The sequence below is a fragment of the Melitaea cinxia genome, chromosome 11 (assembly GCF_905220565.1).
Source record: "Melitaea cinxia chromosome 11, ilMelCinx1.1, whole genome shotgun sequence".
Taxonomy (NCBI): Eukaryota; Metazoa; Arthropoda; class Insecta; order Lepidoptera; family Nymphalidae; genus Melitaea; species Melitaea cinxia.
Window position 1 is genome coordinate 283,646 of NC_059404.1, and position 25,652 is coordinate 309,297.

Consider the following 25,652-nt stretch of genomic DNA (forward strand, 5'->3'; position numbering starts at 1 on the left):
AGTGGAACTGTGTTATCCCTTAGTTGCCTCTTACGACACCCACGGGAAGAGAGAACAATGTCTTGTTAACGAGACTGTAATTTGCGGGTAAACATCCTTTCATCCTATTCTCGCACCCAAGTAACGTTTTGCAAAAAAGAATGTTTCTATTTTTCATCAACAACTTAATCAATTTTCATAATTTTAAGTCCAGTCACAACCAAATTCTGCATAAACATTAAGCCACCTGTTGTACCCTTTTCTTAGTTGACATCTCTTTATAAGAAGTCCTCCTTTAGTCACGAGATGCTTTTATCCCACTCCGTGATATTTGGTAAGGTGACTACCCCTTCCCGTCAGACCCAGAAATCAATTTTGATACAAATTTTTAGACAGTCATGAAGGTTGTTGTTTGCTTTTTTATTTGGCTTAGAAATTGTCGTTCAACGAAAAATCTCTATGTAAACCTCTCCCTTCTCCTTGTCATATTTCGTTATGTTTTCTGAACCCCTACCCCTTCACTTAATTAGTGGACAACCCCTATCATACCTCTCTACCTCGAACCTCCTATTTAACCTCCTTTTTTTAGGACAAAAAAATAAAAAAGAACGTCGAGAATCGTTCTAACCGTTCCTTGTGTTCGGAGAGTTTCCTTGGAAATAACTTGATGTCACCCAAACGTCCAGGGTTATGGCAGTTTTTGTCCGGCTTCGGCAATTTAGGTGAGAGCAGCCCTGGTCTAGGTTCAACAGATATGAAGACAATCAGCCGTTTCGTAGATGCATAATATTTCGTAACAGTTTCGTATTATAATAAGCCTGTTTTCAATTGTTTTGAATTACGGACTTTTTTTATTCGCTCGTCAAAACAATGGTCATAAGAGTGGAACAGTAATATTCCATTTCCTTTCTCAATAGTAGCAACAAATTTTGCTCGTATGTTAATCAAAGCGTATACTAATAGCTTCACTACATAGTATAAAACAAAGTCGCTTTCTCTGTCCCTGCACATGTATGTACGCTTAAATCTTTAAAACTACGCAACAGATTTTGATGCGGTTCTTTTTAATAGATAGATTGATTCAAGAGGAAGGTTTATATGTATAATAACATCCATTAAATAGTGGAGAAATACTGTTATTTTTGAGTTTTCTAATGTTATGTCGTAAATAATAATTATTTTTTCGCTTAAATTGCAAACGCAGGCTGAACCCTACGAAATTTATCAAAATAATGTACTAAGTATTATACACATTGAAAAGGTCTACAGAAAACTCTGCGATGGTATATACCTATCTCTTATGGATATCCCACAATAACATTTTTTTGTCATTTACTTTTTACGACAAATAATGGCTAATTTTCGAAGCGATTTTAACCGATACAGCATTAATCCTTATCCAATTAAATACCTTAAATGTATTTTTTATTTAATATAGATCTATATGGCCCTTTACAGCATATGATTTAAATGAATATTTTCGAAGATATTACAGATTTAAAAATCGCGGTACGTAGCGTTTGCGGCGGTTCCGGCCGGCTTTTACTCTAAGTTAACGCGTGCGGGCCACGGGCAGTAATGAATAAATCAAAACTACTGGATCGATTTTAATCATTTTTTCAGCGAATGACATAGGCTATAATTATATTTTATACCCGTGCGAAGCCGGAGTGGGTCGCTAGTTAATTATAAAATAAAGAAACAATATGTGGACATTGACAATTACAAGTCGCAAAAGAAAACCTCCTTTGTACAAAGCTACAGTTTGCATTTCATACCGGTAAAAAACGCAACAGGTAAAAAAACAATCTTAAAAACATTTTCAATTTGTACATCAATTATTTTACAAATTATAGTTAGTTTTATTATTAACTGCCACTCCTAAATATACGAGTTATAACAGTTTTTCAGCAAACTTCGAAGAATTTGAAGCCTATTACAGTATACTATTGCCAAAGCTTAAACCGACCGATGAAACAATAAGTAGTGAGTTTCTCCTAATCTCTGTGTTCAGCGCACGTAACAGTCAGCACGTGAGACCGGCGTGATCCTCAGTTCAATCACTGCTTGTGCGGCTTCGTTATAGGTTACGTTCCCGTATCCCAGCTATAGCGGGGTTGTCGTTTTGTGTTTTACTACACTTAACTGACATATTTTTTATTTGTAGAATGATGTTTATATGTGATCAAGGAAAACCTCAGAAGGGAGGTCATTTCAAAGGTTGTATGTACGCGGAAAGGAATGAATATTGGTATGCAACATATCTTTGATATGCAGAATAAACAGTGTGGGTGAGAGCACTGAGCCTTGAGGGACTCCGGCGTTAATAGATATATATGTTCGATTTTATTTTTGTGTTACCCACACATTAGGAATTCTAAACATTTTTGATATGATATTCAAAAATTTTAATAGATATTGTTAGCATAATATCGATTATTGTAATACGTTTCGTGACGTCGTGCAACAGTGTTAATAAAAATAGTTTCCTACCCGCTAATACGTTTTGTAACGTCATGCAACAACGTCTATAAAAGCAGTCCCTACCCATTCAGAGGGTTCTTTTGCTTCTCGGCTTTCGGAACGATAGGTCGTTGTTTCATGACGAGTGCGTTGACATTTTTATATTCAAAGTGACGGTTGTTTGCTTGATTAATTAAAATTGTAATTCTCGGTCATTATTTTCGATTAAGTTAGTGGTTAAGGTTAATTTTTGTGATAATTGTTATATTTGTAAAAATGAGTAATAAATAGAAGTTAAGTGTTCGGTTTTCTGTCTTTTTTTTTTTTAAATAAATAAGTTTGTTTCTCCTAAAATCAGAAGTGGGATTGCTCCTTACGACACCACTTCATAAGCAAACAGCCGTTAATTTGAAATCGTCATGCCGCGTTCACGATCGTGCGGTTCGTGTTCACATAGTCGATCAGGCAGGACTCCTAGCCGTGAAAATAGGCAGTCCCGCGGTAAATCTATAAGGAACGAACAAACGCGCAATAGGCCGTCACGGGTAAATTGCCGTCGTCATAGATCGCGAAGTGAATCTGACGATGAAAGGTTATTCAGGTGTGTGCAATCGTCGCGAGTGGGCGCCGTGTCAACTTACTGAACGTTCCCTGCGACCACGCAGGCTGTGTTCGGAGAATCGCGAACGGTTATCACGCAGTAGCAGTGAGTATTCGTTACTTTCGGGTAGATATCGTTCGCGCAGTGATAGTAGTTCAATTAATCATACGATAAATGCGATTACGACTCTTCTGTCTACTATCGAACAATCGACAGTCAACTCATCACGAAATTCATTGCTTAAACCAAGCCGCAGAGTTATTGTGTCTCCAATTTTGATCCGGCTGTGCACGATTTTGGAGTGTGGAAGTCAATAGAACGAAGTGAATTAATAATTGGGACGATTTAGTGCTTATCGCGAGTCACTAATTGTTTTAAGGGCGATGCCAAAATTTGATTAAACGAGAGGACCAGTAATGATCGTTCGTCGTTTAATTTCTGTCGCGAGTTTAGGTCGTGTGGGTAGTTGTTTACGGGATGAAGCGCAGTCGTGGTTAAATGATTGTGTGATGCAGGATAGAACGTGAAGCAGCTTTAAGTCGAGTATCTTTTTAGAAACAGGTAGAATATCTTGGTTGATTAATTTACCAAGGTCAGGTGAGGCCGAGCTTTAGTAAAATTGAGGCACTTATTCAGTCACCGAAGCCTACCAACGCAAGACAGGTTAACCAATTTCTAGGTCTTACAGGCTATATCTGTATTGCCAAATTATTAAGAAACGGCGAATCTTTGCTGTAGAGGACCTTGTCTTTGTGATTAAAATCTAGCAAGCACTTACAGTGTGCTTAGCGCACTCCCGCATAACCGATACGAGTTGAAGTTGCTGGTAGGCTCCTATGGTAAGACGATACGAGCAGCTTCTGAACACATGGTTCAGTGGCTCGGCGATATACACTGCCATGGTAGCAATTCGGGTAAGCAAACGTGGAGCCTCTGCTATCATTATCATTACAGCCTATACAGTCCACTGCTGGACATGGGCTTCCACAAGTTTGCGCCAAGCGTGGCGTGAACTCGTGTGGTTTGCCCGTGGTAGCCACGCTGGGCAGGCAGGTTCATGGCCGCGGGGCTGGCTTTGTCACGCCGGGGGCGCTGCTGCCCATCTTCGGCCTGTGTATTTCGGGGCCAGCGGTAGGATGGTTGTCCCGCCACCGGTCGGTTTTTTGGGTTCCATGGTGGTGGCGGAACTGTCCCTTGGTCGCCTCTTACGACACCTGCGGAAAAAGAGAGGGGGTGGCTGTGTTCCTTAGTACCGTAGCCACACATTACTATATTTACACTGCTATATTTTTCATGAATTAGCAAGCTAACCAATTGCCGTATTTTACAGCAATGTACATGAATAGTGTGGTATGTGAGATGCCTTCACGTGTGGTCACGCGTGTCGGCGTAGTCATGTGTGTGGTGGCTCCGTATATGGGTGCGGCGTGGTGCGGAGCTGTACACGTGCGATGGCACCTGCACGTTGCTGGCACGACGTGACAAAATGACCGTTTTGTTATTTGACACAAGCGTAATACTGCCTCTGTCTGCTTTCTGTGATGGGTATTGCGTAATACTGCCTCTGCCCAAGGGATATCGCGTAATACTGCCTCTGTCCCTGGATCACATCGTGGGTATCGCGTAACACTGCCTCTGCCCGTAAGGTAAAGTAAATGTTGTGTGATGGGTATTGCGTAATACAGCCTCTGCCCAAGGGATATCGCGTAATACTGCCTCTGTCCCTGGATCACATGATGGACATCGCGTAATACTGCCTCTGTCCGTTGATTACATAGTGGATATCGCGTAATACTGCCTCTGTCCCTGGATCACATGATGGATATCGCGTAATACTGCCTCTGTCCGTTGATTACATAGTGGATATCGCGTAATACTGCCTCTGTCCCTGGATCACATAGTGGATATCGCGTAATACTGCCTCTGTCCCTGGATCACATAGTGGATATCGCGTAATACTGCCTCTGTCCCTGGATCACATAGTGGATATCGCGTAATACTGCCTCTGTCCCTGGATCATATAGTGGATATTGCGTAATACTGCATCTGTCCGTTGATCACATAGTAGGTATCGTGTAGTGCTGCCTCTGTCCGTTGATCACATAAGTCTGCTACAGACGATGAATGTGATAATGCTCAGCTTGGGCCTTCGACGGCTCCCGCTACTGCTTCCCCAGGAGTTCTTCCTGGAGACGGCGAGCTCGAGTCCTTATCAGCGTCCACCGACGGCGTTCGTGGTGAAAATGTGCACCGGGGACGGCGCACCGTCAGGAGAGGCCGTGTTAGCATAATATCGATTATTGTAATACGTTTCGTGACGTCGTGCAACAGTGTTAATAAAAATAGTTTCCTACCCGCTAATACGTTTTGTAACGTCATGCAACAACGTCTATAAAAGCAGTCCCTACCCATTCAGGGGGCACATTTGCTTCTCGGCTTTCGAAACGATAGGTCGTTGTTTCATGACGAGTGCGTTGATCATTTTTATATTCAAAGTAATGGTTGTTTGCTTGGTTAATTAAAATTGTAATTCTCGGTCATTATTTTCGATTAAGTTAGTGGATAAGGTTAATTTTTGTGATAATTGTTATATTTGTAAAAATGAGTAATAAATAGAAGTTAAGTGTGCGGTTTTCTGTTTTTTTTTTAAATAAATAAGTTTGTTTCTCCTAAAAATATAGTTTACGAGCATACTCCGCAGACATCGACTATGACGCTACACCCATCAAGAAAACTGATTATCCAATTCTTAATCCCTCGGGGAGACCTTAGAATAGTAACTTTCGCTAAAAGAGCTTTATGCCAGACCTGATCGAACGTGATTGTTTTGTCATTTGTATACAATGTACATTTTGAATTCAGTGAGACTCAAATATAAATTTAAAGGCCAGTTAAATAAAGCAAATTGGGTTTTGATGTCTGTATCTCTATTGTTATCGATTGTGCATTATCGAATATATTTTAGTGGAGGCGTCCTAATAGAGGTAACTGGAAACAGAGAGTGCACAACACATACACCTGTCAATCGTTTCTTTTTTAGTGCCTATATTTTTAAATTTTTATCTAAAATAAATATCTCTTAAGTAATTGTTTAAAAATACCCTCATAAAGAGTCCTACGACAACGTACTTAATACTTCCTATCATTTATGACAACGTTTCGATCTATAAATACGAAAAGACATATACAATATGCTACGAATAAAAATCACAATTATATCGACCACTTTTCTAAAAAAACCCGACTTCAATTACATCGACTAATACAACGTAGGTAGACGAAAAAATAGTTAATTAAATACGCATTATCAAAGATTACTCCAAAAATTGTGAACAGATCTTGATAAAATTTAAATGTAACCACATGATAAACATCGGCTTTCGATTAAATTAAAAATCATCGAAATCGGTACACCCAGTAAAAAATTATGCGGATTTTCGAGGGTTTCCTTCGATTTCTCTGGGTAACCCTCATCAAATCCCGGTTTCCTTACCATGGTACCACACTTAGGATATCTCCTTTCCAACAAAAAAGTAATTATCAAAATCGGTTCATAAACGACGTAGTTATCCCCGAACACACATAAAATATATATACGGTCGAATTGAGAAACTCCCTCCTTTTTTGAAGTCGGCTAAAAAGCGCTCAAACTCAGAGTAAGTACAACACACGATATTATGTATTTGTTGTTGTACATTATAAAAATAGCAATTTCCGTTTCACATGTTTGGCAGCCCTGTTCAGTTCTGTTCGTACAATAGGAGACACTCGTATAAAGTTCTCGTGACGTTACAAAGTCCAACGAGCGAAGATTTATTTTTAACCACATTTCACATGACGTAAACAATATCATATTGTTGTTTATTAATATCGCTTGCTAGCTGAGCCTACAGACGTGGTCCTGTCTTACGAAGTTTTAAACGGATGTAGTTGAAGTAATCTTTACCTTTCCTAACATTTTCCAATTTTCTGTTCAATTTCCTTAAAATTTAATTCAATTAGTCCAGTCATTGCAGCACATGGAACTGCAAGACAAGCATCGGCTTTTAACTAAAACAAGAATCATCAAAATCGTTATACCCAATCGACGTTCAGTCGACGAAAAATTAGTCAAGCAAATATGCATTATTAGATATAACTCGAAAAGTGGTAATTAGATCTCAGTTCAATTTACAAGGGACCACATAACACGCACCACCTTTCGATTTAAAAAAAAATCATCGAAAACGGTCCACCCAGTAAAAAGTTCTGACGTAACCATACATAGGATAAATACAGTCGTATTGAGAACTTCCTCCTTTTTTGTAAGTTGGTTCAAAAGTAAAAAACCCAAAACAAGGAACAAATCAGAGACTCTTCTTGATTACAGTGTCAACAGTATGTACTCGTAGTTATGTCAGTACGACGTATGGTGTCACAAGTCGTCTTTTATACAGCCGTTAATAAGCACCCTGAAACCTAGCCGGTTAGGATGAAAGGAAGTCTAAACACACACACTTTTTTACTAATGAAATCGCTCGTCATGACCGCAGGGCTGGCTTTGTCGCACCAAAGACGCTGCTGTCCGTCTTCGGCCTGTCTATTTCAAAGCCAGTAACCACAGTAACCACACAGCAAGCAAAATATAAATGTTTTAATTTAAAACGGAAAATAGAAAAAAATATCAAAAATAAATACTAATTGTAGTAAAAGTCGCGTAAAGAAGCGAGTTAATATCAACAACGAAATAACACGTAATAACGAAAACAGTTGATTATTTACGAATTATTAAATTAATTAGTTATTATTCGACCGCGGTCGTCGGTCGCGAGGTCACTCTGGATGCTGCGGCCGTTGCATCTTTATCTCGACACCTCGGTAAACAATATTTGTTGCATAAAAACTCAATTAATTGCGTGAATTAAAACATAATATATATTTATATGTAATGATAATCATAAACATAATAGCGTAGTCAAACGAACTTCAAAAGACAACATATTAACTCGATATATTTTTTTTGCAGAAAAATGTATTTCCTATGGATTTTCATGCGAATGAAGTCGTAGGCCCGTGTGTTATAAGTGATTGGCCTTTTATTTGCACTTGTTACCTCACTCACCACAGGAGCACGTGAAAACAGTATTTATCTGTGATCTTCTGGGAGGTTCAACTGCAAAGGTTTCCTGCCGTGGCCTACCTTAATTCAATGCGTGGAAATATATTGCTACATGACCACGTTGTGGTAATAACCCGGTGCTTTATCTTTCTAATATAAAATCGTGTCATGATTTGCTTGGTGTTTATTTTTTCATTCATTCATTCAGCCTGTCTCACTGCTGGGCATAGGCCTCTTTCTCCACGTAGGAGAAGGATTGGGGCTTAATCCACCACGCAGCTCATCTGCGGGTTGGCGTTTATATTCCCTATTGTGAGTAACGATCACTATTAGGTATTTATGACAACAACCGGGACCGACGGCTTAACGTGCTCTCCGAGCTTGGGGTGACCCACAAGGAGTGACATCGAAACCGGAAAGGAATATTTGTATAAATACAAATATCCATCCCGAGCGGGATTCGAATCCGCAAACCGTCTTGTTTTTTGGGCGACTACTCGCGCCACTACACCAGAGCGTCGTTTGTCGTTGCTGTTTATAAAAGATCAAAAAGTTTCCATATCATAAATGTCAGATGAGTGTCTTTGAGATGATAATTTAATGCATAAACAATGGTAAATTAAAACTTTCACAAAATTCCTGAAACCGGCAAAGTACCGGTTCAGACTCGGTGTTGGGTTCCGCAGCTGTCTGTCATAGCGTACAGACTTGGAGGAGATCCAAATTAATATTCGTTACCTGTTTTTCAGTAACTAAAAATATTCATAAAATTTTATTTTTACGCTATTATTATAAGACTTTTTTTGGGAAGATTATACTAGTTAATTTATTAGGAGTCTCGCCGATAGATATCTCTAATATATAAAATTCTCGTCTCCTCCGAAACGGCTCGACCGATTTTAATAAAATTTTGTGGACATATCGGGTAGGTCTGAGAATCGACCAACATCTATTTTTCATACCCCTAAGCTAAGGGGGGGGGGGAGAATTAAGCGGGTTAATAACATATATGGCAAAGAAACGTTTGCGGGGTCAGCTAGTCTTTCTATAGTTTCATAGAATGTTGGATTTCTTTCAAAGTTTTACTGAGGGTATCTTTAACACCAGTTTTCTTTGAAACTTAATCATGAAATGGTATTTGTGATTGATGAACGAACTATTCCACGTCACAACATCATGAACCCTGAGCGGCGTTTACAGGCTTTTTCGAGTCTTCACTTTGAAGATTCTTCAAACCTTAAAGACCAGTCTTCCAGCAATGCGTCCTGCTTGTACGAACATACGGTGACGAGACGTGGTCAGGTACGGATCCACAAGCTAAAAGTTGCTCAACCAAAAAACTACACCAAAAACAGAAATAAATAATAATAATTAGTGTCTCTCTCAAAGATAGGATTAGAAATCAGACTATCCGCGAGAGAACGAAAGTAACCGACATAGCCCACAGAATTAGCAAGTTGAAGTGGCAGTGGTCATCTGTGTCGCAGGACCGATGGCCGTAGGGGCAGACGTGTCCTTGAGCGGAGACCGCATGTTGACAAACGCAGTATCGGGCGTCCTCCAGTCCGCTGAAACAACGATCTACATAAGACTGCCGGTGTAGGCTGGATGAGGATTGCGGAAAACCGGGATGTCTGGCACGAACTTGAGGAGGTCTAGGTCTCGCAGCGGACTGCGATAGACCGAACTAACTGACTGAATTTTTCAGCAGTAAAAGTACTTAGAAAATCACGTTTTGCTCTGAAGAAAAAATAAAAACTGTTAAATTTATATAAAAATATATTTTTGATACTGCAGCAGAGAATAATGAGTTTGCTTTAAATCTCATTAATGCGATCTTAAACTAACGAATGTAACGTATGTGTTTATCAGCTTTCCAAAACAAAGAGATATTTACGTTTTCCAAACGTTTTCCTTGCGATCAATGACCTTTACGTTTTGTAGCAAATAAGACAGTCATATCGCACAGAGGATGTACAGAATATTAATTAAGGTCTTACTCTTTATATTCTAGCTTTTATCAATTTACGTGTCTCTTTTTACGAAAACAGTATTTACTATTTGATTCTGTAAATAAACTAGACTGGTTGGGCTTTTCTAATTAGGGCTTGACCAGATTACACAAAAATATAATAAAAATCGTTTTTGTAACTGACACTAAATTACAAAGAAACAATCAGTTTCAGTTTATACTTTATTAACAAAAGTTCTTTATCTCCGCAATTGATGTAAATAAAATATGTGTTACAATAAAATGTAAACGTTTTAATTTTATTGATAAATTATCGAAATTTAATGAGTACTCTGCCCTGCAGTTTAGTATCTTAGGGCAAAGTAAAAATCAAAATACGCTTTTCACGAAGACTTGAACGTATTTTATTTAATTTCGAATTGTTATATATTTACTTTAATGCTTTCAATTATTTAAATGTATATGTATATTTTATTGAGAATAAACCAAACTAGTGATAAGCAAAATGTTCTTGGTCTTGCAGTCTTGGTCAGACCAAAACTGTCCAAGTCTTGGTCTGGTCTTGCTTTGCTCATCACTAATTGATTGATTGATTGGTTTAATGGCTTTCAGTTGTGCCAGAGAAGCACGGTTGATTCCGCCAATGTCACGTAGAGTGGAGAACACACGTAGGAGATTGATTGATCGGTGCAGTTGAGATAACAGTCTCAATTTAATTTTGAAAACAGGCAAAATAGTAAGACTTTCATTGTTACACCTTAACCTAAAACAACACAAACATTTAATGTTAGACTAAGACAACCACTGTTAGTAACTAAACTATTACAAACTAATTACACTAGGACAGACACATGGTTTATTTACAACTTAATTTTATTTATTTCAAAATATTTACACAAAAATGTACAGTAGGGACTAAACACTAACATCAACAAACATTGAACATTTATAGGGCGGGGAATATCATAGGGAAGGATGTCATATATAGGACGGAGGAGTTTGGGACAGGAAAAAAGGATGTGGGAAACCGTGCCTTCGTCAAGGCCACATTCACACAATGAGTGGTCACGAACTCTGATTTTGGCAAGATGAACAGGTGTACACGCATGACCAAGACGCAAGCGACATATGCTGGATGTGACCCAGCGACTAGCATGTCTATGAAGAAAAAACCAAGGGCGTCTTGGGATGTCTGGTTGTATGTTTGAGTAAAATTTACCCTTTACCAATTTTGATGAACTCCAAGATAAATTCCAGGACTTGTCCATATGGATATTGGCTAGGGAACGGAGGTCTTGGCAGGAGTTTTTGTAATGGTCAAGGATACCAGTTTGGATTGCAGCTTTAGCACATGAGTCCGCTGTCTCGTTGCCTGCAATGCCAGAATGGCCTGGAATCCAGACAAGTAGAATATGCAGACCCTTTTGACTGCAAGAGAGCAAAGCCTCTCTAATCTTAAAAACAATAGAAACTTTTAATTTGCTACGAAAGGGATTTTCCTTAATGGCTAAGAGACAACTTAGTGAGTCAGTAAAGATTACGGTCGGTCCTAAGTCATGGGAGAGGGCAAAGAGAATGGCTTCCAGTATAGCAACAGCTTCACCGGTAAACACAGATGTTTCAGGGGGACATTTAAATTGGAGGATGATTTTAAATTTAGGGATCCAGCAGGCAGCACCAACACAGCTGGACGGGGAAAGTTTTGATGCATCGGTATATATATGATGATGATTTAACCAATTTTGATGAAGAATTTCTTGAAATTTAAACTTTATATCAGGATCTCCTTTCTTTAGACCCAAATCTGTGACGATAGGAACATTGTAGGTAAGGGCTTTGAAGGAAGTAGAGAATAAGGGATTGATACAAGAGGTTGAGAAAGGATTTGGGAGGTTTGAAAATTTGGTGTAGCTGATTAAAATGTAGGAACGTGGCCGGTTTGGGTTGCAGAGTTGGGAGAGCTTGTTAAGTTTAGGCCAAAGAGGATGGGAAGACAGCTGTAATGATTTTATGACAAAACGATCGCTTAGAAATTGTCTTCTGATTTGCAAAGGAGGGTCAACACACTCAACCTGTAGGGCATTAGTGGGCGACGATTTCATGGCACCTAGAATAATCCGTAGGCTTTTGTATTGGATTTTATCTAACTTTTGTGATAGCAACTTACTAATAGGGTCTAAAACAAACAGACAATAATCCATATGGCTACGTACAAGGGCATGATAAATTATGCTCATCACTAAACCAAACTCAACATTTATTTATTTTTTTACACCGGAATAATAAATGTGCCAAATTCGGCGTATACTATACCGTCCAACTTATTGACATTTACAAAAATTACTGTCATTAGTTCGAAAAATAAAATAAAAATGTTTGCTGACTGATACTAGCTCGACTTTCGCGCGTCAAGCAACGCGCGGATAAAACCGCATAATTCCGGTCTACAACCACAGTCCTCATTCAATGAACGAATGATATTGTTGACACTCGTTCACTCCCACATTGTTATTATTTACACAGAAGGTAAACAGTAATAACGGGTAAATATTTAATGATCAAACATTGTATAATTCATATACTTATTTAAATAATAATAGGCTTATTTTAGTTTCATTTATTTAGTTTACTGGTGTTTCCCGACTGTAGCTGCAGCTCGTGAACAGAGTTTATTGAAAACATATTAATTTATGATAACTCACATCGAATTATAATTGAACTTGACATCTTAAAACCTTAATCACACTTCACTATTTTACAAACAGAATAATTAAAAACAAAAGTATTTTTTTTAATTTTTATTTAGTTATTTTAGATGCATAGCACTAAACATTTTAGGATATGTTTACATTTTTTTACTTTACTTACCTTTACCTTAACTTTCTAAATGATCAAACTATCTGTAGACAAAGAATTATCAAAATCGCTTCAGTTCTATCGTAGTTCAACAGTATCAAACAAACAAATCATCCTCGTAATATTAGTACAAAACGATCAACCATAATATCTCGTTAACGCAAAAAAATATAAATATTTGACTAATTTGACCTTTCACGTGAAAGCAATAACCACCTATTTTGATGTTACGATATTTACAATAGATAACGACGGAGGAAAACTGCGAGCGTGTTTACAGCGACAACAGAGTAATCCCGAAGCAAACTGCGAGCTACCAGCGCAATCTATAAAACATCCTATAACTACCTCATTAGATCATTGTAGCTAACGATTTTAATAATGCAAGTCTTCTTAATCTGCCACATGGACATAAGGACTAACCTGGTGTGCAAATTATTTTATAGTAAATTATATTATTAAAAATGGTCGCCGTAAAGTCGGACATCGAGGCGCCCGCGGTGACCCAGGAGATACCGCACGATCATCTGTACAAAGTGACGGGTCTGGCGGCTTCGAATTCGGAGAAATTGGCTCAAGGTGTGTACAAAGGCTACTCCAATTGCGTTTTGGATTTTCAGCAAGGTGAACGCTTCAATGGCGTTAATATGTTCATTATTTATCGCAAGTGTTACATTGTGTTCGAAGTTATTTGTTTTAGTTATTCAACGTTGTGTATACTAATAATATAAAAAGGATTTTTTTACTTTTTGTTTGTTTGTAATGGATCAACTAAAAAATCACTGGATCACGATGGCGACGTTATTACTGAGTGACGAAGGTTATAAAATTTTGTAATCCTCGCGAGCGAAGTCGCGAGCGGAAATATGGTTTTAGATGAACCAAAAAATATTAATTGCTTTTCTAAACATATTCTTTCTTCTGATTACTTGATGTTGTACATAAGGAAGTAATAGAACAAAGGGCCAATGCTATTAATGTAAAGCTACATGATAACTTTGACTAAAGTTTGACTAATTCGTTATTCTTCTAAGCGAATCGCTTTCTCTTGAAACCTCATGAAATTCTAAAAACAACAGGTAAACTTACGTTTCTTGTTGTTTTCGTGAATGTCAGTAAAATAATTTGAAACAATTATTAAACTGAATCTTTAATAACTGAGATAGGGCAAAGCGGGAATTTCCTGCTCAAAATATGGAGCAGCCCGACTGGGGTAGTACCGCGAACTTACAGAAGACCACAGCTTATATTATATTTAAAAAAATGGTAGCACTAATGTAGTAGAGAATACGGTGTCAGATCGGTGGACCTAGACCGACAATTGTCTGCTCACTCAAAAATGATATGAGAACTAACACCTTAAATTCCATCCTGTCATCTTTTAACCTGCAGACTCTTAATTTTCCTGGATTTTAGCTGGAATTTGACTGGAAACCATTTTGCTAAATTATTAAATTTTTTGCGGTAATTATATTTTTGCAGAAGAAACGCAAATATTTACGTATTACATACCGTCTAATACACATAGAATCTTGTATAAGTAGAAGTTTTTGTTTTTTTTCCGTTTACCTTTAGAATAATTCGTGCACGATTCACTATTAATACATGTTATCTCAATGTTTAGTAGTGTTAAGGTTAAATGAAAAATTACTTTAACTGCCGAGGTCGATTACCCCGCAACACTGCAAAACACTGAACCTTCAATATGTTAATTACTAGAAGTTAGTTGAGACTAACTAACTCACTCATAGACGCTTAAGAAAGTGTGTGTATCAGCTCCGACACGCAACGAGAGTACTCTTTAAAACCGATTGCCGTGATGACGATTTCTCTCCCCAAAATTTTGCCTTGTATCGTTTCTTACGAGTAAAGTCCAATTGTTACTAATTTCTGTAAAACAACACAGAGGCAAAGGAGAAGGTTCCACGAGAATGTTTTCTTTTCAAGATTTACAATATATCTATGTATTCATTTTGTATTAACTTTAGTATTTATCATCATTACAGCCTATACAGTCCACTGCTGGACATAGGCCCCCACAAGTTTACGCCAAAAATAACGTGAACTCATGTGTTTTGCCCATAGTCACCAAGCTGGGCAGACGGGTTGGTGACCGCAGTACTGGCTTTGTCGCACCAAAGACGCTGCTGCCCGTCTTCGGCCTGTGTATTTTAAAGCCAGCAATTGGATTTCAACACAGTTAGCTTAACAGACAACAACAGCAGTTAACTTCAGTATCTTCTCATTAAGATGTTAAGTGTTTTTTATATAACTGGGTCGACAAACAAGCGTACGGCTTATAGACGTCTGCAACACCAGAATCATCGCAAGTCCGTCCCTGACCCTATCCTCAATCCCTCCCAGGAGCTCTGGTTATCTTACCAACAGGCTTATCTGTACTAATATTGAGGAGTGGAGTGTGTTTGATTTGTAAGGTCTATTGAGAAAATTATCATTTTTAATCGACTTTTAAAAAGGAGGAGGTTCTCAAATCGACTGTATTTTGAACCGACTTCCAAACAAGGAGGAGGTTCTCAATTCGACTGTATTTTTTTTTAATGTATGTTACATCAGAACTTTTGACCGGGTAGACCGATTTCGACAAATTTTGTTTTAATCAAAAGGTGGTGTGTGTCAATTGGTCCCATTTAAATTTATTTGAGATCTAACAACTACTTTTCGAGTTATATCTAATAATACGTTTTTACTTGACGCTTTTTTCGTCGACCTACGTTGTATTATACCGCATAACTTTCTACTGGATGTACCGATTTTGTTATTTCTTTTTTTGTTGGAAAGTGGATATCCCTAGTTTGGTACCGTGATAAGGAAACCAGGATCTGATGATGGGATCCCAGAGAAATCGAGGGAAACTCTCGAAAATCCGCAATAAGTTTTTACTGGGTGTACCGATTTTGATAATTTTTAATTTAATCGAAAGCTGGTGTTTATCATGTGGTCACATATAAATTTTATCGAGATCTGATAACTACTTTTTGAGTAATCTTTGATAATGCGTAGTTGCTTGACTATTTTTTCGTCGATCTACGTTGTATTACTTGTCGATGTAATTGAAGTCGGTTTTTTTTTTCGTTTGCGAGCAAACACAATTATTTCATGCGTCTTAACATTATAACTTTTTACTGGGTGTACAGATTTTGATGATTCTTTTTTAATCGAAAACTGGTGATTGTCATGTTGCTTCAGCCTGTAATATACCATTGCTGGGCAAATGTCTCTTTCCCCATATAGGAGAAGGATCAGAGCTTAATCCACCACGCTACTCCAATGCGTTTATATTCAATAATTTAAGTAACGATCGCTATCAGGTGTACATGATAACAAGCGAGAACGACAGCTTAGCGTGCTCTCGGAGGCACGGGAGTGACCCACAAGGACTGCACAAACACCCAGACCAAGGCAAACATCTGTACGGCCAATACAAATGCTTGTCATGAGCAAGGATCGAACCCGTAACCGCCAGCGCAACAGCCACGAACCAGTGCTGTGACCGTTGCGCCAACGCGTCGTCATGTGGTTCCATTTAAATTTATGTGACATCTGATGAGTACCTTTTGAGTTATAAGTAATAATGCGTATTTAATTGATAGTTTTTCAACTTCCTAAATGTGAAGTCAGTTTTATTTCATTTGCGATTGAGCACATAGTATTATATCTATTAGGTATTACGTTATAAGGGATCAAACGGCTATAGTACATAGCTAACGCTACGCCAACCTTTAAAAAGTATAAAACCGAGACTGGTTTGTAAACGATATTTAAAAAAAATCTTACTTTATTAACTATTTACTTATGTAATACAATCATCCTCATAGTTATGTGTCGTTACTTATAAAATTATAAGTTTAGTAAGCTAAAATGTCGATAATCTTCTACGATACATATATCCAGTAATACGCGTCTCAGGTCGGTCTGCGGCGCGCTGGCGGAGCGCCAAGTGCGGCCGCTGAAGCTGCAATGTCACTGAAATGTTTACGATTCATTGCAATTCGGTGTATTTACGGAATAACGAGCCTTGGGCGGGACCGGCGTAATTGTTTCTTAAACCAATTCGATTAGAATTAACTGTTTCGCTTAGTATTTAGAACGATTCTTCAATATTATCTTCTTTCACCAAAAGTTGATGGATAAATTAGTATATATGTTTCAATTGTGCCAGTGAAGCAGTCGGTAGATTCCGCCAATGTCGTGTAAAATTCAGAAGTCACAAAGTTACCATCGTTTTCGTGTGTTCTCTCTCCTACGTAAGATTGCCGAAATCATATATTTTTTTTTTGTCAATACTAAAAGTCATAAATGAAAAAACGAATGAATAAAGGAACGACATTTACTTGGCGGTTGGACCAAAAAATATAGGTATATGTACCTATAGAAATCTGAAAGGCCCGCGTCGTAGGATATGCCATAAGGCATTCAACATACATTCAATATTTCATAGGAAAAGTTAAATACTTAAATTTAAATATTTACAAATGTGCTTCGTTCGCTTCCGGTAACATTTTTAAAATGAACGATTTTCACAAAAGTTTTGATATACAAATCGCCTCTAATAGCGTCTGTTTATTGTAACAATAGACGTGATTAATAATAGTTCAATGATCGCTTATTAGCACAAGGAACTGGGAAACATTTGAACGATATAGGTCGTACAAACAGTTTCCCAATACTCTTAACTTTTTCATTCACAATCAGTTTATTTTGAAAGAAATGCTTGCATCGATTGTTCGCATGTCACTGGTACTAGAGATATCATTTTATTACGTTAAACAAATTTATTTTAAAAAATATAATAATAGAAACTAATAGTAAAACATGCAAACTATTAAATGACCTTACCCTTGAGGTTTTCTCTATTCATTTAAGAGTTTTCCAACGTCAAATGTACAGATATCTTTTCCCTAAAGGCACACAACGCGGTTGCGTTGCCTACAACTCCCCTTATGTTACAGATGTCCATGGACGACAGTAACCATTGAACATCAGATGGTACTGTCGGCTCATACGTCCCCCTTGTCAAAAAAAAGAAAAGATTGTTATATTTTTGACGAGCCTTTTAAATCAATCCAAATATACCTACAAGATACGCTCGAAAAATATAACCATTTTTGACAGTCACAAGTTGTAAATAGCCCTTAATATTATTTAAGAGCCGCCAGCAGCGGACTTCGAGGATGCAATCAGTGCAACAGGGTACGGCTGGTTCAACGTGGCCCTCATGCTTCGCACCCTGCCCGCCTTCTGGAGCTCGGTGTCTGTGACAAGCGCCGCGTCCTACATCTTCACACGAGCCCAGTGTGACATGAACCTGCGTCTGCTGGACATGGGCACCGTTACAGCCATGACATATATAGGTGAGTTGAATTTATATTATTTGCCTTGTATTGTTATTAATAATAATATTAAACAGTTTTTCTTCTACTGGAGTTACTGCGATTTTAATTTACAAACTTCTGATAGCGTGTTCGCATTTGAAAATAGAAATCGCGGCAAATCCCATTGAATAAAAAGTGTTGTGTAGACCATGAAAGTTGAAAAACAACTAATGTTAAATATATTCATCAACCAAATTCTTTAAAAAATTTCAAATTAAAATTTTCACTCTAAATTCTAAAATCGTCTTAAAACTCATTCCCTTCGTAGTAATTAATAAAAACGTTACGAGGGAAACTGCGCGTCTTGGTCTGATCTAGGCCTTCTTAACACGTGAAGAGGCCGGTGCCTGGTAGTGAGATATTTACAGACCATCAAATTAAAATAAATAATTTGCCACAGAATGAACACAACATCCAAGTTATTTCTTAAATTAATAAAACAACTACGTGGCTAACTAAACACTCTAAACTAACTCTCGAGCACGTAACCGCGTCACTTTAAGATAATATTTGACATGTTAAACCGTATGTACACGCTGATATAACAGTAAACGTGGTAGCAAACAAACAGACGGATTTAATCAGAAAAACCTCGGGTACTAGGAATAAATCGCAATTTCGTTCGCGTTACCATCTCGTATATTTTTCTCTTGCTTTATGCTTTATGCTTCTTTAAAAGGTTGACTAGAAGAGACCGCTTTGTTATAAATTCTGGACAACTGCCATGTTTTATGTACATAAGCTTATACTTTGATATTTTGTTGTGTTTAATGTCATATATTGTGAATAGCGTCAAACGTTAAACTATAACGATTAAAAACACAGTCATTTTTTTTTGTATGTTTCAAGTACAAATGAATATGAGGGTCGAAGGCAGTATTTGTTGTAATTTTTTTAATGCAAACATCTCCATTGGATCAGCGTGGTAAATTAAGCTTCAATTCTTCTCCTACATAGAGAAAGAGACCTATGCCCAACAGGAAGAGGCTGAATCGATAAAAAAAAATTTCAGGAATGATATCCTCGGCGGTGATCTGGGGATTTTTATCAGACACGTTGGGCCGGAAGAAGTTCCTGGTGTGGGGGTTCTTCTGCTCCGGTCTGATAGAGATAGCGGCAGCGATGAGCCAGAACTTCACGATGCTGCTCGTGACGCGCTTCATGAGTGGATTCTTGTGAGTTCCACTTTTGTTTGGGTACGCTTTCAAAGATTTTATAATATTAAATTGTGGTTTAGTAAGCCTTTTTTTGATTTGTTTTTATCTTATCTGGAACTATTCGAAATTGAAAGCCTTAAGGTAGTCATGAATCAAGGTAAAATAAATTAGAGGATATAGAATGTTGAAAAGAGATATTTTTTCAGTCTAATGGTAGTATTCATACTCAGTTAACTCAACCGATTTTCTTGGAATCACCATGGATTCAAAGTTACAGTGGGGACATATTAATTGACAGATAGACTAAGTTCTGCAGCAAACGCGGTCAAAAGAATACGGTTATTAAGGATGTCGATACAACAAGATTAGTTTATTTCAGCTACTTCCATAGTATAATGTCCTATGGCATTTTGTTATGGAGCAATGCGGCTGATATCCATGTAATTTTTATGTTAAGGAAAGGGCTATCCATTATACTTACAAAATGTGATGTAAAGAATCTCTGAAATAGAATTTTAAGGAGATCAATATATTGACTGACCTTTGCATCGCAGTATATCTATAGAAATATAATGTACATACAGAAAATATTGTTAGTGGGATCAGAGTCAACCTTAAAGACTTTTCTTTCAAAAGCATAAATCTATACATTTATTTTTGTACGAATAAATTATGCATCCATCCCCCCAAACTTATGAGAAATAATGAACTATTTAATATTAGTAACTGAGTAAGCATTGGTCCTTGCGTTGCTACGTTAAGAAAAATCTCTCTTCTTTCATTTTCCTCATACGGTTGCAGGTTCAACGGTCCATTCGCAGTTCTATTGACATACATAGCAGAGCTGCATCGCACAGACTTGCGAGCACGTGTGCTGCTCTTGACCGGTTTGTTCTTCACCATCGCCAGCACCACGCTGCCGCTGCTGGCCTGGGCCACCATGGTCGAGGACTGGGACTACACGATATTTGGGAATTTCGGTGAGAACTATTCGACAATGACACCAATAAAAATAAAACTATTTAATGTGTGTTGTAACTAATCCCTCTCGTTGTGCTAAGGAATTTCTACTTAGAAAAGAGATGTTGCGTTTGGGTTAATGTGTATTTTCATCATCATCATCATCATCATTACAGCCTATACAGTCCACTGCTGGACATAAGCCACAAGTTTACGCCAACAATGACGTAAACTCATGTGTTTTGCCCATAGTCACCACACTGGGCAGGCGGGTCGGTGACCGCAGTACTGGCTTTGTCGCACCAAAGACGCTGCTGCCCGTCTTCGGTCTGTGTATTTCAAAGCCAGCAGTTGGATGGTTATCCCGCCAGCGGTTGGCTTTTTAAGTTCTAAGGTGGTAGTGGAACTATGTTATCCCTTAGTCACCTCTTACGACACCCACGGGAAGAGAGGGGGTGGCTATATTCTTTAGTACCGTAGCCACACAGTACAGTGTGTATTTTGCGTGAATATAATTTACCAATATGCGTATTAAAGTTAACTATATTACAAATAATTGTATACGTGAGCATCATTACTATCGAGATTAAAAAATGGCTGCTGATCTAACAGATCGCACCCAACATGCTAGAGTTTACTGACTTTAATATGTCAATTCATAGTACCGGCGGCATCAGGCGGGAACTAATCATACTCTTCTTGCATAAAGATTGTTTTCCAACATCCGCAACACAAACAAATACAATAACCGGCTTCCTGTTTCCAGACACAAGTGTAAATATGGCGCGAGTTATTTATACTACCGCAAACAATTTGATACTTTATTTAACACATTGTAGCTCTGTTGACAAATAGTAAATGTTACAATGATTATATTCATTTACATTAAACTCTTCTTATATTTGACAAATATTTGGGCGGCTAATATAGAAGAATGTCGTCGGGTGACTTATATTTGACCTCTTATAAAAATAATTTATTAAGAGCGCTCTGTAATCATAAATTTTAAATAATACTAATGTGCGATTGTTGTAATAAGAAAAAACAGGATTTTTTCGTGTTATAAAGATACACATTCAACGCATGTTTTTTGATAAATTTTATGCTGGGCAGTTTGGAGTTAGGTTTCCAAAATAAGCCTTATGAACTGCAATTTTAAGGGGAATTATGGATTTTTATTTATTAGTATGTTGTAGAATTAAAATTTGAGTTTGTCTTATTTTCTTAAACATTTAAAGTATTTAATTTGAAAAATACATTTTGAGCTGTATTTTATTCTGGAATGCATTGATTCAAGAATATTTCTACCACAGTTATCCATTCCTGGAACATATTCCTGTTGGCCACGGCGCTGGTGCCGCTGCTCACCGGCGTGGCGTTCCTCTGTCTGCCAGAGAGTCCGAAGTTTCTGATGTCTCGAGGCAGAAACGAAGAAGCGCTCGAGGTGTTCCGGAAAATATATTCTATGAACACTGGAAAACCTCCTGAAACGTTTTCGGTAAGATATACCAATTTAAAAAATATTTTGCTAATCTTCTGAACTTCGTCAGCATCGTAAGTCTTTTATAAGTAATAGCCAAAGTAAGCACTCTCAAACCGAGTCTCAGGCCGAAAAACTTCGAAGGAATCAACGTGCGTCAAACAATGCTAATTCAATTGTTCAACAAAATAGGTTAGTAACAGAAAGAAGCTAGATAGGTTAGTAGCTGAGAATAGCTAAGATAGCACCACCACATTTTTATGTCAGTTAAAATAGCAAACAAGTGGTAATAATTCTGTGCAATTGATATAATAACACTTAGTAGCGAAGTTTTTAAGTAACCGAAACATTTGAAAGTTGAATGTTTAGAAAGAGATTCTGAGACATGACTATTTTCCAAATTGCATTGGAAAAAGTGTACCGCCAAATATACGAAAACATTAAACATACTTTCAATTGATATGTTTTCTTTTAGATAACAAAGTTAGTAGAAGAGAGACCAGAACAACGCAGCCGCGGCCTCGCAGCGCTGAAGGAAGGCAGATTTCAGTTCACCCCTCTCTTCAAGGTGCCGCACCTTACATGGCTCTTACTCGTATGTGGAGCACATTTGGGCTGCATGTTTGGGTAATTGGTTCCCTTTATTTAAAAGATTATATACCGTAGCGTATTACATAAGTAAGGGCTTTTATATCATCATCATTTCAGCCTATTACAGTCCAGTAGTGATGATGATGATGACAGTCCACTGCTGGACAAGTTTGCGCCAAAAATGGAGTGAACTCATGTGTTTTACCCAGAGTCACCACGCTGGGCAGGTGGGTTGGTGACTGCAAGGCTAGCTTTGTCGCACCGAAGACGCTGCTGCCCGTCTTCGGCCTGTGTATTTAAAAGCCAGCAGTTGGATGGTTATCCCGCCATCGGTTGGTTTTTTTAGGTTCAAAGGTGGTAGTGGGCCTGTGTTATCCCTTAGTCGCCTCTTACGACACCCACGGGAAGAGAGGGGGTGGCTATATTCTTAATGCCGTAACCACACAGGGAAAGTTCAGTAGGTAACAAAACAAAGGCTCATTGTTTTCTTGAATTTCACGGAATCGGTGCTAATCGTAAATATTACTTTAGTCTTCAATTTCCTTTAATAAGTGGACTTTATCCCATCCTCTACGTGACTATGGTTTGATTAATGTTTTGATGATTCTTGTTTCAATCTAAAGCCGAATATTACGGTTATTAAGAAATGGTATGTCTTAGTTAGAGATATAACATTAGCGATATAGCTGAACCAGACATGGCAAGTAATAACTAACAGTTATTAATTTTTCCAGTTCAAACACGATACGCCTCTGGTATCCGCAGCTGGCCGCGATGGTGGGCTCGGATGGTAATGAGGATCTGTGCTCCGCCATCGCCCCGCAACAAACAGACCTCGTGACTGAGAGCTGCTTGCCCATAGAGACCGACATGCTGACGTATCTACAGAGCGCGGTGGTTGGCGCCGGCTCCGTGGTCACATACTGCATTGGGGGGGCTTTGATTAACCGGTTTGTTTGATTTATTTTACAATATTTTTTATTTTATTATGATTGTCTCTTTTGTTAAAGGATCTCATAGGGCAATATTATATCTATACATATAATAAAATGGTAGGAAAGTCAAAACTGTAATTTGAATATTTAAAAAAAAAAAAATACTTTGAGTGTGATCTACAATCGATACCGAAGCCAAAAATATAGATTTTTTTTATAATTTTTTTCTGTTTGTCGGTTTGTCTGTTTGTCTGTATGTATGTCCGGGATAAACTCAAAAAGTACTGCATGGATTTACTTAAAATTTGGCACGAATATTATTAAGAAGTCGGGTCAACATATAGGCTACATATTATCACGCTATCACCTACGGGGAACGAGCAGTGAACCTTTATTTCTTCAATGCACTCTGTAACAACGTGTAATCTACCGACGCATATTTGAATGTTGTTGTTATTATGTTAATAACCATGCTATAAGCTAGCTTCACACTATAAATAAAGACATTCTGTAGTATATTTAGTATCAGCATTGCATCCGTGCGAAGCCGGGGCGGGTCGCTAGTTCTAAATATATTAGTTATTACAAATGCTTCACCCACAACGGCCTTCAGCAGGTTATGTCCTGTTCCTAAAGTCAAAAATATACAACAAAATCGTAAAGGCACAGGCCATGACAAAAATTTATGTGGCCTGTACAATTATAAATACTAGTGCTACATGAGCATCGACAAGTGGATCGCTAGTGCATCAGCCAGTCGATGCAACCACTGCACCTACGAGTCGACATACCATTAAACTGGAGATTTAATTCGCTAATATATTGTTTTCGTTAAAAATAATATTATCGCGATGAAACAGTATACTTCATCACTTCAGCCTATCCCAGTCCACTGCTGGACAAAGGCCTCCTCAAGTTCGCGCCAGACATTATGGCACGAACTCATGTGGTTTGCCCATAGTCACCACGCCGGGCAGGCGGGTTGGTGACCGCAGGGCTGGCTTTGTCGCACCGAAGACGCTGCTGCCCGTCTTCGGAGTATACTTGCAATTCTTATATATTATATTCTATCATAAATTTTCAACTATCATCAACTATTGCAGGAAATAAATAAATACATTATTACAGATGCGGGAAGAAGATAGTTCCTGGTGTGAGTGGTATTTTAAGCGCAGTATTCATAGTAATGTTGCCGCTGATCGCCAACAGTGCGCTAACTATGACGGCGGTGGTGACCACCGCGCTGGCGCTCACGTCACTCTGTTCCGCGGCATTGTCTAGCATCGCCGTTGACTTGTTTCCAACGTCACTCAGGCATGTTTTTTTTTTTAACTTCAAGGGATGGCAAACAACAGTAACCATCTGATGGTAAGCGGTTACCACAGTCTATGGATGTCTGCAAAACCAAAAGCATCGCAAGCGCGTTGCCAAGCCTACCCCTGACCCCAGGAGGTCTGACTACCTTACTCACTACAGGAATATATTACTAAGTACTTGATACAGTTATATCCATGACAATTAATCGATTTAATCAAAACAGATAATATGATTGTATTTTAAATACTTTTTACTTTACATTGCTTCATTATACTTTTTAACTAATCTATATATTTCAATCAACTAAAACATAATTATTACAGAGTAATGGCGATGGCGCTTTTCCTAATGACAGGTCGTATAGGGACAATATTAGGAACTGTCATTTTTCCTGCGCTCATTAACTTCGGCTGTTTGCCTCCTTTCATAGCGATATCCGCGGTCTTATCACGTGAGTTACTTTATAATTACATTCTTTACTATTCAATAATAAACAACATTGTAACGTACTTGATATCTAACGTGTTCCCTTATCAATCTCAAAATTTTGGAAATTCTTTAATTTAATCAACGACATCTATCGGATTATTGAGAAACTACTTCTTCACATTCCGTTTTAAAAGTATCTTGACTGCTCGGGTTTACTATTGAAACGAAATTATTGCACCTAAGCTTTTTTTATTAATTCATATATATAGTAAACTGTATCTTTACTAGATGGCTCTGTTACTAATTTATTTCGTCACTTTCAGTATGTGGATTGACTTGCTTTTTTCTACCAAACACGACTCTGAAGAAATTGGAATGACATTTGACTTGCGTAAACTAGCAATGGTATTTTATTCCATTA

The 25,652-nt window shown here is 37.9% G+C and overlaps 1 protein-coding gene across 1 annotated transcript; it reads left to right on the forward strand.

Moving 5' to 3' along the window:
- Nucleotides 1-13,433: 13,433 nt before the first annotated feature.
- On the forward strand, nucleotides 13,434-25,652 carry LOC123657871 (synaptic vesicle glycoprotein 2B-like). The gene is made up of 10 exons (XM_045593369.1): nucleotides 13,434-13,548; nucleotides 18,138-18,341; nucleotides 19,375-19,537; nucleotides 20,321-20,499; nucleotides 21,793-21,977; nucleotides 22,435-22,586; nucleotides 23,285-23,500; nucleotides 24,614-24,799; nucleotides 25,126-25,253; nucleotides 25,555-25,652. The coding sequence occupies exons 1-10, from the start codon at nucleotides 13,434-13,436 to the stop codon at nucleotides 25,608-25,610; spliced, it is 1,584 nt and encodes a 527-aa protein (XP_045449325.1). The 3' UTR covers nucleotides 25,611-25,652.